The following is a 16392-nucleotide window of genomic DNA, read 5'->3' as shown; positions in this document are numbered from 1 at the left end:
ATGAAGTACAAAAAGTAGTTTGCTTGGTAATATTAAAATCTATGCATCAATCATCAGGTGTACAACCAAAACTGCCAGTGATCAGCACTCACTGTGATTTTCACAGCTTTTGTCAGGTTTCAGTTACATTTATAATGATGTTTTAACATAGTTTTCCAAAAGTAATAGAATCATGGAGAAGAAATGATACCATATGTCACATAAACCTGGATATAAAGAGGAACAATACTGCAGTAATTGGACATCCAACCTGCTGGGATACCTTTGTAAATGGAAATTGATTTTTCTCAAGGATTCTTTACCGGGTGAAATAAATTAAATATACATTTAGCTTTACCAGTTTAAAAACCTCTTTGTTAAAATCAGAACAGTGATATAGAGACACGTTCTAATAAATTAAAGCAAGATAAATTCTGTCTGGCAGCTTGCTGAATACCTCAATTTATGGGGTTTTTTAAAACCTGAAGAATACAATAGGAACCTCACAGGAAGATAGTCTGTGGATATCACTGAAACACTGACTACTTAGAGATTCTTTCAGCTTTGATGATGTACCCATGTGTCTAGGCTCTTTATTTTTCTTTCACTTGATGCTTTCAATCTGTTAGGATTCTTCTGGTGAATATTTGAGTTGAAGACAGTTTGGTTTAGGTTAATAGGCCCAAGTATGACCTTAGAAATAAGACAGTCAGCCTCAAACTTCTCGATGGTCTCTACTCAGACACTTAAAGTTAATAGGTTTTAGGACACAGATGAAACTGGACTCATTTTGCTAGTATAATTTACTACATTAATGATCAAAAAAAGTGAAAAACAGTGAAAATCTTAATTTCAAGCACCATTACAGAAATACAATACAATAAAATTAAAAAAATCAGATAAATGTTCATCTGCTGTAAACTGATGGCTGTTAAGAGCCCATTGCCCTGTAGCAAGCTGTTTTTGCAGCAGCAGCAGACCTAGGTCACTATCAGATTACTTATTGGGGATTTCTGTTACTGTTTTAACAGAAAAGGGGGTGATTTAAGTAGTGTTTCTTCAATTATGAAGAGTTGTTATCATTAAGGTGATTGTGTTAATACACTGCTGCCTGTTGTTTTAGTGGCTAAGGCATTCTTGAATAAGTAGAACAGACTCAAGTCTCGGTGCAGCTCAACAGTCAGTGTCTTCTGCTTCCCAGCCTAGTGCCGGGCAGCCAGTCCTCCAGCTCCAGTTTCTCTTGTTGATGCTTGTGGAGCTCTCTCCTTCAGCCCCTGTCTTTGCTAGCAAAGGCATTTGAGGTGTACTTAAAGGGGTAAACCTTGGTGTGACGCACATCCATGGGTGCCTGTCTGCTGGCAGGGCTGATTCTCTAGCTGAAGATGAAGAGTCATGTATTCAGCTTTATTTGTTACTGGTTCAAATATTGTTGCATCATTTAACTATGACAACATAATTGTGTTTTCCCAAGACCAAAACTGAGCTAGTTTCTGACAAAGTTCATGTGTATAAAAAATGCACACTATTCAAATGACAAGAGATCCTTCCGTAGCTGCTTCCCTCTGATATAGATTACATATGAAGTAGAAAGCCATACCACATATAAAAGCATTCAGGGTTAAAACTGAGTAGCGTTCATCAAAACACGGGTCCTTTGGGAAGATTTCAGTATTTGCAGCATATACTCAGGTATCAGAGCTGTTTCTCTGGTGAGAACTTGGAGGCGACTTAGGTGGTCAAATGTGCTTAAAAACTTAGGTGTAACAAGCTTGCTCAGGTTGTGCGTATTTACACCTCAGCCTGGATCCAAGTCCTGTAAGTCATTTGATGTGCATTACTTACAGAGATCTAAAAATCAGTCAGAAAGGTTTTTAAAAACTAGCTGCTGAGTATTTAGGTATAGTAGGAGAAATGTAATTTGGAGTCCTTTTTACTTTAAATACAGTACCTTCTCCAGTGCTTTTTGTGCATACCAAGCAGCCCCGGTGACACTTTGGATATATTTCATGCATTCTGACATTTTCAGCCAGATAAACATGCCGTACACAGCAGAAGTGATTGCATTAGCTTCTTAGTTTCTGCACTGCCTATTGTATTAAATAATGGCTTAGAAAAATAAAATAAACCCAGTTCATGCATAAAGATGATTGGAGTAGAATAATAATTATGCGCATAAGTTCAGATCTCGAGCGCAGTACCTTAAGGGAGAAGCCGGAATCCGTGTTCAGTAAACGCATGCTCCTATCCTATTGAACACAAGGAGAATTTGTTTCTGGTATCCAGTCCTGTCTATGGAGGTGTGGACACAGGCGTTTTTTGCCGAGGGATTCACGTGAGCTCAGCTGTTCTTCCATTAGGGCTTTCACAGTGGAGGCTCCACGGAAGTTTCTCTCTGTGAATTAAAGCAGACTGTTTCCTTTGGTTTCCTTGCATCTTCATAGAATCACAGAATGGTTTGGGTTGGAAGGGGCCTTAAAGCTCGCCCAGTTCCAACCCCGTGCCATGGGCAGGGACACCTTCCACTAGAGCAGCTTGCTCCAAGCCCCTGTGTCCAACCTGGCCTTGAACACTGCCAGGGATGGGGCAGCCACAGCTTCTCTGGGCACCCTGTGCCAGTACTGCATTACCCTAATAGTAAAGAATTCCTAATGCCTAATCTAAATCTATCTTCTTCCAGTTTAAGGCCATAACCCCTTGTCCTATCGCTACATGCCCTTGCAAACCTTGCTCAACTCATCAAATACTCAGAGCTTTAGATCTTGCAGAAAGACCCACATTGCATAGCAGAAAAGCCCCACTTACTGTGGAGTACATTTGTACTCACGTCTGCAAGGAATCATTTTCTCTCCAAGTCGTTTTTATGCAAGGTTGACTACACTTGGCACATTGTAGGCTCCATGTGCAAATATCTACTCTGGGGAGCAGTGCACTTGCAATTAGTAATTTGCCCAGATATCAAGGAATTATTTGTACTGGGTAACATCATGCATGATAGCAAGTAGTTCTCAGAGTTAAAGGGTATGCTGCCTAATTTTGCATCCTGTTCATTTTTATAGGTGGGTTTGCTGTGATGAGGTAGGAAGATTAAATCCCCTTATTTATGTGGTGCCCTTGGAATGCAGGTAAGTGTATACTAGAGTTTCATGAGTAGGGGAACTACCACCAGTGACTTAGGTCTACAAAACCCTCCACTTTGTGTTGTGAAAAGCATAGGAATGGAACAGAGTAGTATAGAATAAAACAGAACAGAAGCAAAGCCTTTGCTTTCTTACCTGCTCACATCCATTTTAACTTCGAAGAATGTTTCCTTTTTTAATGGCCAGAAAAAACAGCCCAGAGAAGCTCATAGAAACCTCAGAAGATATTTAAAACATTCCAGCTGTGAAACTGGGATTAAAATATTGACACACAATCAATAAAGCTGTGAAACTTTATAAAAGGTAACTCTGCAGTAGATGCAAAATTTTGTGGGATAATTAATATTGGAATACTGTGAATTAATTTAATCATGGTACTATACATACATGCATGGAGGTTGGAATTTTTTGGTAGAATAAGAAGAAAAGGCACTTAGAGATAAGCTTTCTCTATATAGATATGCTTTGTATTTCTCTATATTAGGTATGCTTTTCTCTATATAGATATGCATTCTCTATAGAGATATGCTGTCTCATGTTTCTCCCATAAGTTTGTGCTTTCCAACTTTTTGGGCATTCTTCCAGTAAAGAAAGCCCAATGAGCTCTTTCCTGCTACAAGAGTCATTGCTGTCAGGGACAGAGCTGTAAAGAGAAACCTGGCTTTATGATGAAATGAATGGAGTTGGAAGGGTCCAAGATTGTTCCAGGATTTTATTTTGCCCCAGGAGCAGGTGTATTTGTTCTAAGGTAGGTTTAGAGTTTTTAAACTCATGATTATTAATTTTGAAGAAATGTTTCAGTGTTTAATGTGGGAATTTGGCTATGGGTTTGCGTATGCTTCCATCCAGATGGTCTTTAAAAATGAGGTGAAGCAAAAAAGTAGGGGTTTTGACAGTATGGCTCTGTATTTCTAGCGGTAGTTCTGAGGTGATATGCTGCTTTATCCTCTCCTATATCTCTTGTGAAATGTATCGGTGATACAATGACAATAGCACAGCAATAAGGGAAGAATGTCTGATCACCACTGCCATAACCCAGACCCCCAAAAGAGATCCTCACCTCGTGAAAGTAAAACGTCAAGAAGAAGTAATGTTAGCTATGATGCTCACAAAGCAGCACACTGGAAGTCAGGGAGCAGGCAAGATAATATCAGTCTCTCAAGGTGTAGGTATTAGCCATAGCTGTGTCTAAAATTATTTCTAACTGAAGTGTGATTCTGCATATCTTGTACCCGTATGCAAATGCAAAATGCAGATAAGGTTCTTGGAGACATTCAGAATAGCATACACTTGGAAAACACAGGATGTGAAATCCATCAGCATGGCTGTTAATTTTCTGTATTCTCTCTGTTTTTCATTGACCCAGTGATCTCCTCCTTAATGACCCTAAAGGAAAGACATAACCTCACAAGGACTCAGTAACATTTTGGAGACCCGTTCTGTGCGGAGTGCTGGGTTTTGTGAATTAACAAATGTTCTAAATGAATGCAATAAAAATAAATCAGGGATGCTGCATTGCAAAATGGGCTTTGTTCATTTATTTCTGACATGAATGGTTTTGTTTTAATTATTTACACTCCTTCACAGTGCATTGGTAAATGTGCTGCAACATATTTTGTTAAAGTAATGAAGTCTTTGCAATAGCAGACCACGGTGCAGCCATCGCACCAGTTGGGTACAGTGGAGAATAAACACTGCAGAAGAGGGAAAGGAAGGTAGGTTTGCTTTGATGTGCTTGTGGTATGGAAGCAACTGATGCACAGGCTTTGTCATCTGGACATTTTGTTTTTCATTCACACAGTTAAAGACAACTGGCACATCAGGTGCAAATAAGAGCTCACGGTGTGGATTAATCAAGTGTTTTGCTTATGAAAGGAGAGATGCTGCTTGCCCTCCTAGCCCAAACAATAAAGCAAGCTCAGTGGCTGAATAAATCAGTGTCACATGTGTAGGTAGTAGAAAGAAGCAAGTAATACCAAGGCAGCTGAGACAGTTGAGCTGCTGGTTTTTGGGAAGGCCAAACAGAAATAGCAAATGCCACAAGCGACTGGGCATATACAGGAATAAGAAGTTTAAAATCGCAAAGCATAGACGTTTTCTGGTTTCATACCTTCAGATCATTGCCTGCTCTCTGAAGTCAGCATTGGGAAACAAATAAGGACGCTTTGGAGGCAAAGTTACCTTAAATAACCCCAAATCTCTTTCATAAGATTTTGCATGGGAACTAAGAAATGGAATATTCCTGTTTATAAGCAGGAACAAGGAAAGCAGTAGGGCAGTTGGGAAAGGACAAAAAAGTCTTAAAAGAGGCAAGAGTAATAATTTAATCTACAGTAAATACAAAAGCAATAAGCAGAAGTAGAATATCTTACCCTGGATTGGATGAAATGCTGGATTTGCACTGTTTACAATCTGTGTTCTTTTTCCTCCTTCTCCTGCTTTTGCCTTGCTGTTTCACATTACTGATATATTCAACATTGGAAACAGTGCATAGAAATTAGTGTCTTCTTTTTATCACTTGATGATATCAGATATATCAATATAAATATGGACATGCTATGCAAAGGCAATCAAATCTAGTCTGGATTTATATACATATGTAAGTGGTTCACTTCTCAATAGTACTTGCAGTTACTTGCTGCAGCAATCATGCTAATCTCTGATGACTGGGGAAGACTGGAAACGTTAACGAATAGTGCAGCTTGCATAGGTTCTAGAATATTAGAATTTATGGAATATGTGTTGCAGGCTACTTTATTCCAATGTCTTTCCCATTAAGCCGCTTTTCTGGATTAACATGGGATATAAAATATAAACCTTATTCCTGATCCTTCAGAGACTTAGTAAGGGTCTTAATTTTATGCGCTAATGCTTCAGTAGGACTGTTCACAGTATGGAAGGGTAAGAACCTTCATGAGACTTTGCAGAATTGAGATCCAGGATGCTAACTTTGTCTTAGTCTTCTTCCTTAATTATAATAGTGCATTATTTTCAGGGACAATTGCCAGGTACCTCAGTTACAGATAGCTGCAGAGCAGCAGGTTGTGTTTATGCATTGATCCTACAGTCTCTGGCTTTACAGCCCTGGTATCATCCAGTCACTGAACCTGCAGTCGATGCTTATTCTTATTTTCTCTTATTCTCTTTTGCACTGTGACAGAATGAATTACGCTTTGCTTCTGACCATTCCAGCAGCATAGCTGGGTGCTGCCTCCTCTTCCTCCTTTTCCCTTCCAAAGGAATGCTGAATATTCATTAGGAAAAGTGAGAGGTGCTGTTGTATCCCAAGCTGGCTCCTCCATCAGAAGTCTCACGGTAGGTTGGTCTAAATCCTGTAATTAAAAAGAAGCAGTTGGCCTTTGTAGTGCCCCTTTCTGCTCTCAGGGTCATGCCAGAGAGAATCCTTCCTTACTGTGTTACATTCACAGCATATGGAGATGTTCTGAATTCAGCTAAAAAGGATGTATATTCCGAGAAGGATGTATATGCCAAAAAGGATGTGTTATTCCAAAACTGAGAACTGCCCAGTGTCTATACCACATACACAGGTCCTGAGGGCCCTATCACCCCTCCTGTCTTCAAGGACAGCAAGGTCTCTTGTTATAATCATGCTGTCCTCTAGGCTTGTCATAGCAGACATTGTGCTCCTATTGTAAAACTGTTGAGATTTATACAAACAAAAGTAGCTGTCCCTGGTACACTGATTCATCCGAGTGATGTAAAGCTAAAACGTTACAGATCAGCCTGCAGTGATTTTGTAGGGGTACCATGTAATGAGCCGATAAACCACAGAGTTACTGCATTCTCAGATGTCATTTACTTTCTCCAGGGCAGGTGAAGCCAATCTGGGGTGAGCAGTAACAATCTCCAGCAACTATAAAAGCAAAATGAAGTGTGACACTTTTCAACTCAGCAAAAATAAAAGTGAGCTCTCCTTCTCCACTCCTCTGAATGCTTGAGTTTTAGCTTCCAGCCAGGGCTGTCAGTTTAGACTAGACTCAGCAAAGCAAAAGCTTCTGCTGAAGGCACTATAGCACCATCTGAATCTTTCTCCTCGCTTCTTCCTTCTTGTTAATTCATTTTTACTAGGCCTTTATTTACTTACTATCATACTTGTTTTGTTTCTTATACCTAAGGCATCCACAACGGCTTCCCATAGGGAGTAAAGGTTGGACCTTGATTTTTAATGTAATAAGGATCAAGTTGTGTTACGTCTTGTAAAGCACTTCTTATTTGCCTGTAGTGAGAATATCTGTGTCTGTTCTGTAAACTATGAAATCCTGGTTTTTCCTGCATGGGTAGGCCAGTATTACTGAGCTTTTTTCTTTGGGGAAAATAGTAACTGTTGAGAACCCCAGATGGAGGGCTCATGGTAGCGTGCAGTACTGTTCGTAGCAGATGTTTCTTAGTTTTTGCTGAAAGCAGAAGGCTATCACTATCTTTGGAAATGTAAACTAGTCCCTGCTTCAAGAAACCAGTACCGAATCTCCCCTGTTGTCTGCGTATTTCTACTTTCACCATTACTGATTCTTCTGCACCTGCTCAGCAGCCCGTTTCACCACCACTCTGTGCCCAGGGTTTGGTTTTCTGTTCTGTCCTTTCACTTTCATCATCTCACGTGTTATATTCATGTGTGACTTCATGACTCCCTGCAGGTTCCATATTTAGAGCTTTCCTTTCTTCCTTGCTGTGACCTCTGTTCTCTATGAAGCCATTAAGTGCTGGAGTGGTTCTCATGCAGGTCTTAGGCCAGTGGCTCCTGTATAGGTTTTGGACCAGAACAGTTTCATAGAATCATAGAATCACAGAATAGTTAGGGTTGGAAAGGACCTTAAGATCATCTAGTTCCAATCCCCCTGCCATGGGCAGGGACACCTCACACTAAACCATGGCACCCAAGGCTCTGGCTAACCTGATCTTGAACACTGCCAGGGATGGAGCATTCACAACATCCCTGGGCAACCCATTCCAGTGCCTCACCACCCTAACAGGAAAGAACTTCCTCCTTATATCCAATCTGAACTTTCCCTGTGTAAGTTTGAACCCATCACCCCTTGTTCTGTCACTACAGTTCCTAATGAAGAGTCCCTCTCCAGCATCCCTATAGCCCTCTTTCAGCTACTGGAAGGCTGCTCTGAGGTCTGTCTTCTCCAGGCTGAACAGCCCCAACTCTCTCAGCCTGTCTCCATACAGGAGGTGCTCCAGTCCCCTGATCATCCTCGTGGCCTCCTCTGGACTTGTTCCAACAGCTTCATGTCCTTTTTATGTTGAGGACACCAGAACTGCACACAGTGCTCCAGGTGAGGTCTCACAAGAGCAGAGTAGAGGGGCAGGATCACCTCCTTGGACCTGCTGGTCACGCTCCTTTTCATGCAGCCCAGGATACAGTTGGTTTTCTGGGCTGCAAGTGCACACTGAAGCCGGCTCATGTTCATTTTCTCATCAACCAACACCCCCAAGTCCTTCTCCGTAGGGCTGCTCTAAATCTATTGTTTGCCCAACCTGTAGCTGTGCCTGGGATTGCTCCGACCCAGGTGTAGGTTTATGTATGTATGAAATAGTTAAAAAGACAGTTTCGCTACCCTTCCTTTTCAATTAGTTATTTTGCTTCCTTGTCTATACAGAGCTATGGGGAGCTATAGTTTTTGGCTAGCAGATCTTCATCTGCTGGCTACTAACAGCTTGTACATTTGTTTCTGCAAGGAGTTATGAAACTTACAGACCCATCTTTGCTGCTCCTCTTGTCTCCAAATCCTGCCTGTTTACTACATTATTACCTAGTTAGTTTGTGTTTCCATACACAGGCTGTGTGGCTGTGGAAACAAACTGTAGACCTTCTGTACTAAAACATAAATTCAATGAGATTACACCTCTGTAATGGAGGATTATCCACCCTCTTTCTCATCTGCTATTTGATTCCAGAAAATGGCAATCTGCCTGTTACTGTCATGTGTTGGGTTAATTCTCTGTGTAGAGAAGATTTGTTTTGTGCTCACTGGTACAGTAGGGTGTTATTTATCAAAGTTAATTTTGCTTGGACTGCAGCACACTTGAAAGTAAAGATGGAACTTCTAAAAGTCTATGGGGATCCTCTAGTGTGTAAGAATTTTAACGCAGTTACGAGTGTTCAGGAAGTCCAGTCACTCATTAAAGAGATGACCAGGAATATCTTGCTGGACAAAGCTGGACTCAGATACAGCCGTACACTAAACCAGTGTTTTTCAGGGGTCTCACAAAAGGGCATTTGCTGATGCCTGGACAGGTTTTGTGTGGTAGCTTGTTTCAGTTGTAAAAGCTGCTTACAGTTGTGCCATCTGTCTAATCCACATCTCTGGCGGGCAGAACTGAAGACAGCATTAGTGGAAAGGATTCCAGCCTGCTAAGAATGCAAGGCTTTTTGTTTCCTTCCCATCTTACTCTTCCCGCTCCTCTTGTACGCACGTGGTTAAGGAGCCAGGCAAAGACTTCATGTTTTTCTTGTAGCATTGTGCTTCCTGAAAGTGAACCCTGAGGTGCTTAAGCTCTGCTGGACTCTAACCCCGATCACATGCATGAAAACAGGTCTTTTTACCTTGGGCACCCACACTTTTTTCCTTGTTATTTACTTTTGAATTCATTCCCATATTGGAAAAAAATAGTACTGAAGTTAAGAATGTACTATTGCTGGAATCAATATTTATATAAAAAGACAATTCCTAAAGCTAAAAGCCATAGAAAAATCCGACTCTGTTTCAGCTCTTCCTTTAGACATTATATGATCATCTTATATCTAGCAGTCACCAGAGTCAGTCTGTGTAAGAACCGAAGAGGACAAAGATTTCAGAGAGTGCTTACTAGGAAACCAGTCCCCTAATGTGTCCCGAGAAGGCTGATGGTTCTCAGAATACCTTAGCTCTCAGCCTTTATGACAACCGATCTCCATTTTGTTAGGCTCTCAAGACCCAAACCATAGTATTGGTCTAATGCTTTTTCCCTGGGAAGCTAGTACAGCTCGGAGTGCGTTATTGACCCTTCCTGAAGGGAGTTTTCAGTCTTGTTTAAGTGGGTGATGCTAAACAAGCCCACATTGGGTCGCCCATTTGCCAATACATTGAAAGCAAATATACCCCCCCACACTCACGTTTGTTTTTCATGATCAGAGATATACAACAACGTGTGGCATAAGATATGCATGACTTCTGTGCGGAAGAAAGGAAGGCAGTTCTGTAACAAGAGGTATGTAATTAGTAAAAGAGTGCATGGTGGTGTATTTTGAGAAAGGACTATTTCATTGTGGGTAAATCTCCAGGATTCGTGTGAGTAACAGTTGAATTCCTCAATTATATTGGAGTAGAGAAAGAGCTCAATAGATCTAGGATAGAATATAGAACGTACTTTGTTTTGTCATGCAAGGATAAGAATTTGATGCTGTAGTTGCAAGGGGAGTATGCAATTCCCTAAATCCTAATATAAAATGGTAGTTCCCTCTTTTTGTCAGTACTCTTAGGATTATTACTTCTTTGTCTTGCTGAAAGCCTAATATAATCACTTGGCTTTCTTAAAATTCACAGGTTTTACTCACTGGAAGTTTAAGCCTAAAAGTTTCTAAGCAGTTTTCCCTATTTTGATGAGCTAAAATAGGATAAATGCATGATTTGATGTATTTTCAGGAATAGACAATATTAGTTCTTTGTTTTATCCAAAACTTTTCAGACTCTTAAAGTCTAAAGAATTATGCAGTGCTGTAAATTTTAGGCAAGTACTTTGTTCAGATTAAACTCTTACAGGAAAGGAGTGTGTCCATCTCTATGGCCTTTCCCTCCTCCATACAGAACATAACACAGGCATACTGTGACTGAACGGGGGTCAGTAAGCTCAGCAGTGGTCTTGTGTGTTTTACACATAGTTTTTGTGCAAGTTGCACATTGAACCAAATAATTAGTGCTGTGTCTCATAAAAACAGGCTTTAATTAATGATCATTAGCTATTGATGTAATAAATTTAAGCAATTATTACAGTTGTGGCAATTTAAATCTACAAAAACCTAGACTTGGCCTATATGCTTAATTTAATTTCTATTACTTATTTTGATGTGTGGTGCCTGCATTCTCTTGTATCAGGTGCATCAGAAGTAACTCAATGCCAAGTGAATTACTCTTTATTAAAAAGTTTATGGTCTGTAATGTGTATGGGTTTATGAGCGTTGGAATGAAATGAAATGAAATTCCTATATAGAGATGTGAACATATTTCATCTTCTAACACAGAGTTGTCATGCAGAGAGCAAGCATCACTTCCAGAAATCAGCACCATTGTTTCAAAGAGAGATATTGAGAATTCAACCCCAGGTATTCATTTATGAATCAATAAATAGCAGTCATACAGTTTTATGGCTATGTTTAATCTCACATATGTAAAATCTTCAGTGATATATGACTGCTATTTATATGCATCTCAAGAGCTCTTCCACAAGAATGCTTAGTGTCCTTCCCATGGGAGCTACACAGTTAAAAGGAAGATGAACATGAGAGCTTGGAAGAACAAATACATCCAAAGATGAAAACATAATTTATATGTAACAAGTCAGAGAGAAATCACACATACTGATGCAGCATATCATGAAGACTTTTATGAGCCCAGAGCTGTGCTGTAAGCCGTGCTGGCCAGTTGAGTCTAACAAGATGTTAAACACCACTCAAGAAATAGCCACTGTCTGCTCTTCTGCCCTCTTTTCCAGTGCTCCTGCTCCTGCTTCAGTAGGCAGTCCTGTGCTTTGCTTGGAACACATTATATGCTTGCAAAAATGAGCCTTGCTGGTTTGGCAGGACCCATGCATATGGTGTCGGCTAAATCTTGTTCTAGTTAAAAAACAACAAGGAGAAATAAGGCACCACAGCATGGTGGTATCAGTCTGACCCCTGGTCTCTGATAACTTTACTCATTACTCCCAATAAATTACTCCCATTAAATCCCGTTTAATTACTCACTTAGCCCAAGTTGGTTCTGGCACATTTCAAAAAGCCCAGGTTCAGAACCTTATCCATGTCTTCTCTGTAACAAACCAACTTGTGTTCCTGCAGCAGTTCCTTTGCAGAAGAGGCGTGTTTCCTTAAGGATGGCTTCAACATCCAACTTTGGGAAGATACAGTTTCTGTTCTCTGACAGAGAGGGATCTTTGGTTTGACTCAATGTAGGAATTCTTAGTTTTCTAACATTTACTTATGATATCCTCACGTGGGATTTCACATCCTCGTTTTGGCACATCTCACTTACGTAACAGTTTCAAGTACAAAGATGTCGTGGTTCTCTTTATGGACGAGGAGGGTAAAGCACTGGTACATTATGTGAATTGCAGAGGATGTCTTTATGAATCACAGAGGATGTCTGTACAATTACCAAGTCCTTAACTACCAGGTCTGTGCTGAGTTCACTGGCTATTTAAGCTATGGAGAGTGTCCCCTTACTATTCAAACTATGTGGATTAATATATAACTTTTGGGTTAGATATTGCATTACTTGTATTATTAATTAACCTTAATATTACTTTTTCTGAGGTGTATTTGTTTCTCCAAGCTCTTGACACAAGTTTTCCTCCTGATCTTTTAAAGGAGCTGTACAGTATGAAAAAGGAGAAGATGTTGAAGAATACAAGGCATTAAACCCCTGCAGTTGTTTCCAATTTATCTCTATTAAAAACATGCATATATTCTTAATTAGAATAAATGTTGACCTCTAAATAAAGAAGACAAGAAACCTTCCAGTTTAAACCAACCAAGCAAGAATAAGTAACTCACCACTCCTTGCATCTACTACATATCAGATTTGATGGAATATCCTTCACATTCCAGATGTGTTAAATCCTTCACAGTCTAATAGGCAGAATACATCTTGACAATGCTACTGTCATGTAAGTGGGGAAAGATGACCTTGTGTTTACAACAAAAGATGACATATGGGACTGATTAATATATTTAGCATTTTTTAAATGAAAGTTGTTAAATTAAAATTGGGTTTTTTTCAGTGTATTTTTTAGTGACCATGATCTGAACTCTGTTGTTTTTTGCAATAGCAGTCACTAAAGTCCCTCCTGTTCCCCTTTATTTTAACAAAAGCTGTTATTGTGTGTGTTTGTCTCCATTTTTTAACATTTGCCAGGTTTTTTTTACATAGTCCAGATGATATTATAAAAAAATTGAGCTCTGTGAAAGAAACTGTATTTTGGCACTTTTAAAGGGAATGAATATTCCTTTCTTCTCTCCCTCATACTTCATCTCATCATCTGTTGAGTATGGGTATGAATATCTTAACTGATTGGTTGTTGTGAAACTAAATCCTTTGTCTGGAAAGTTTGAAGATCCTTGGATTTTAAGCCCTAAGGACATGTAATTAAGAGCATAAGGAGCACCATAAGGACCTGAGCTATGGCTCATACCCGGTTTTGATGAATAATGTATGTGTAATGAAAAGAGAATGGTTGGAGTAATCACTAAATTAATTCTGACTTTTCTGGAAAGAGCATCACAGAATCTGGAGCTTCCTTCCCTTTGTCCTAAGGAAAAGCAGAATAGATCTGGGTCCCTTCCAACCCAAACCCTTCTATGATTCTATGAGCCATATAAAGACAGGCTGAGAAAGTTGGGGCTGTTCAGCCTGGAGAAGAGAAGGCTGCGTGGAGACCTCAGAGCAGCCTTCCAGTATCTGAAGTGGGGCTATAGGGATGCTGGAGAGGGATTCTTTATTAGGGACTGTAGTGATAGGACATGGGGTGATGGGTTCAAACTTAAACAGGGGAAGTTTAGATTGGATATAAGGAGGAAGTTCTTTCCTGTTAGGGTGGTGAGGCACTGGAATGGGTTGCCCAGGGAGGTTGTGAATGCTCCATCCCTGGCAGCGTCCAAGGCCAGGTTGGACAGAGCCTTGGGTGCCATGGTTTAGTGTGAGGTGTCCCTGCCCATGGCAGGGGGGTTGGAATTAGATGATTTCAAAGTCCTTTCCAACCCTAACTATTCTATGGTTCTCTGATTTTTTTTCCTTCAGTTGAGGGCTGGTCCTTTTGTAAGGCACTATCTGCTGTGCTATAGATTGTGAGCCCAGCTTCTGGAATGGAATTGAACCTAACTTTTCCATAAAAAGGAGGGTGAATATGCTAACAGCTGACACAGACAGATAAATCCCATAACACTGTCAAACTCAGCAGAGACTGTACATTTTTGTGCAAAACACACGTAAACCCCAACACTGTCAAATGAAAGAGAGAATTTTATACTACCTTTTCCCCACTGATATATGTTTGGCTGTCATCTTATTTCATAGTTCAGGCAATGAAACACTGTTTAAATGTGTATTATAAACCTATAGATGAGAACATTTTCCTACTGGATTTAAACCATTACCCCCAAAGGTGTTAAAGAAACCCTGCTGTGTGTCACTTTCTAAGATCAAGGGGTTTATGCAAAGGCTGGTAAATTGAATAGGGAAATACTTCTGTTCTGGAAGTCACATCTCCAGAGGAAAAAATGATAAAGTGTGAGCATCTATAAGTAAGAGTGATGGTCTCTAAGGACAGTTGAGCAAGGCTGATAATATGAAATATGTAAAACATGGAAAATATTTAATACTTCTGTTTCTTCCCTCAAAAGAGTTGGAGGGGTTGTGTTAACAATATATACGGTGCTGCTGTGCCCGGGCAAGCAGGAGAGATGCAATATATTCATTCTCAAATCACTAGTTTGTGAAATGCATTTCATGGTATCCAGGGATTTTCAGGGCTGTTACACTGATAAGGAGTCAAGGGCAGTCTCTTCGTGAGCTGGGATGGCTCTCAAGGGAGAAGAAGGGGATAGAAGGAAAGGAACAGCAGATTGAGCTGGACAGTTCAGTGTTTCTTTGCTTCCAAATGCTGGGGGTTTGGGTTGTTTTTTTCCAGCTCTTCAGTCTGCACCTATTTAAAGCTGTCTGGCAGCTTCACTTCTGAGTTATGGCCTGCCCTCCTGAAGTGACTCTGTAAAAGGCTTTCTGTCAGAATTCATGGTCTACAAGGAGAGCTTTCCACTGGATTAATTTTATAGGATTCCTGTGGGACAGACAGCAAGACCAGCTTTCCCTATAGACCCCACTAACAGTGTTATTGTATGAAAGTCACTGGGAGCAAAATACTTAGGAGAGGAGCAATGGTGTGGAGGAATATCAAAGATGCTGAGTCTTCTGCAGTGCTGGATCCCCCTAATAGAACGACAGAATAACCTTGAGATTCTGATGGCTTTTCTATGCAAGGACCCTAAGATAAAAGCCTGGAGGAAGGGAAGTTACAGCACCATTAAAGGGCTCAAGATGCACTTTGCCATCAGGGCTCAGATCATGCACAATTAGAGCAATGGGAAGGCACTAAATACGCTCTCCTTCTCTGAAGTCTCTTTGAAAGAGGGAGACAGCAAACACTCCAGGTGTGTCCTGCCGTGCCCAGGAGACATGAGTGGAGTTCCTCTGTATTGTTTCTTGTACCAGGTTTAATGAAAGAAGATTGAGAAGCCATAACAAAACATATTGTTGCTCCTTAACCGTCAGCAGCTGGCTTAAACTGAAAGTTCCAGTTGATTTTTTTGACTATAAGGAAAGAACTAGCTGGCAGAGGTTTGTCTTTGAGGGTTTTTACCAAAAAACAAAAGGAGGAATTTTCCTTTTTTTTCTTTTCCTTTTTTCCCCGCTTCCCCGAGAAGCAGAAATAGGTCAAAAATAACAAAAGAGAGCTGAATCAAACATCCACGTATCCTTTGTTTCAGCCAGACTGCTTCAGAAAGCTTTCTGGGCTTTTTCTCAGTACCATGTTTCCAGCGCTTACTTTAGCTGTCCTTCCAGTGTTCACCCTTCTATATAAGTCTCCACGGTCGCTGCTGTCTGAGATATGAGTAACTTTACCAGGCAAGATCCTAGACCCCACAGTTGGTCAGGAACCCCCCTGCTTCAGCTTCTGCAGCTTTTTGCTTCTATTTTAGGTGTGGCATCTGCATTTCCTTGGATATTCTTGTTGCCTAAGAGAACATGATTATTTTCTACGCTTACATTGTCTAAAACCCATCACTTCAGTGTTCTAGCCTCAAGGAACTGTAACTTCAGCCATAACATTTTTATAGCTTGAGAGAATTGTTTAAAACTGAAAACTGGGATTAAGATTGTATATCCTTATGAAAGAAAGTTGACGCTCAGTTGCATGTGCCTTTGTGATTGATGGCTGGATCCCGCTCAGGTAATCTCAGTTTGCCAGTAAAGTCTTTATGATTAGGAGCGTTTTAGGTCCTTTG

General features: G+C 40.4%; 1 protein-coding gene across 1 annotated transcript in view; it reads left to right on the top strand.

Moving 5' to 3' along the window:
* Positions 1-3059: 3059 nt before the first annotated feature.
* The window catches only part of CARD11 (caspase recruitment domain family member 11), a 61865-nt gene continuing 48532 nt past the window's right edge, over positions 3060-16392 (top strand). The window contains exon 1 of the mRNA XM_061474190.1: positions 3060-3101. Coding sequence (XP_061330174.1) covers positions 3080-3101 — 22 coding nt within the window. The 5' untranslated portion in view covers positions 3060-3079. The remainder of the gene's footprint in view (positions 3102-16392) is intronic.

This window comes from Pezoporus flaviventris, unplaced genomic scaffold, assembly GCF_033815535.1.
Source record: "Pezoporus flaviventris isolate CSIRO_AGI_PZ_B2104156 unplaced genomic scaffold, CSIRO_AGI_Pfla_v1 ptg000078l, whole genome shotgun sequence".
In the NCBI taxonomy this organism is placed as follows: Eukaryota; Metazoa; Chordata; class Aves; order Psittaciformes; family Psittacidae; genus Pezoporus; species Pezoporus flaviventris.
Note: the sequence above shows the minus strand (reverse complement) of the source record. Positions and strands in the feature narration are given on the sequence as shown.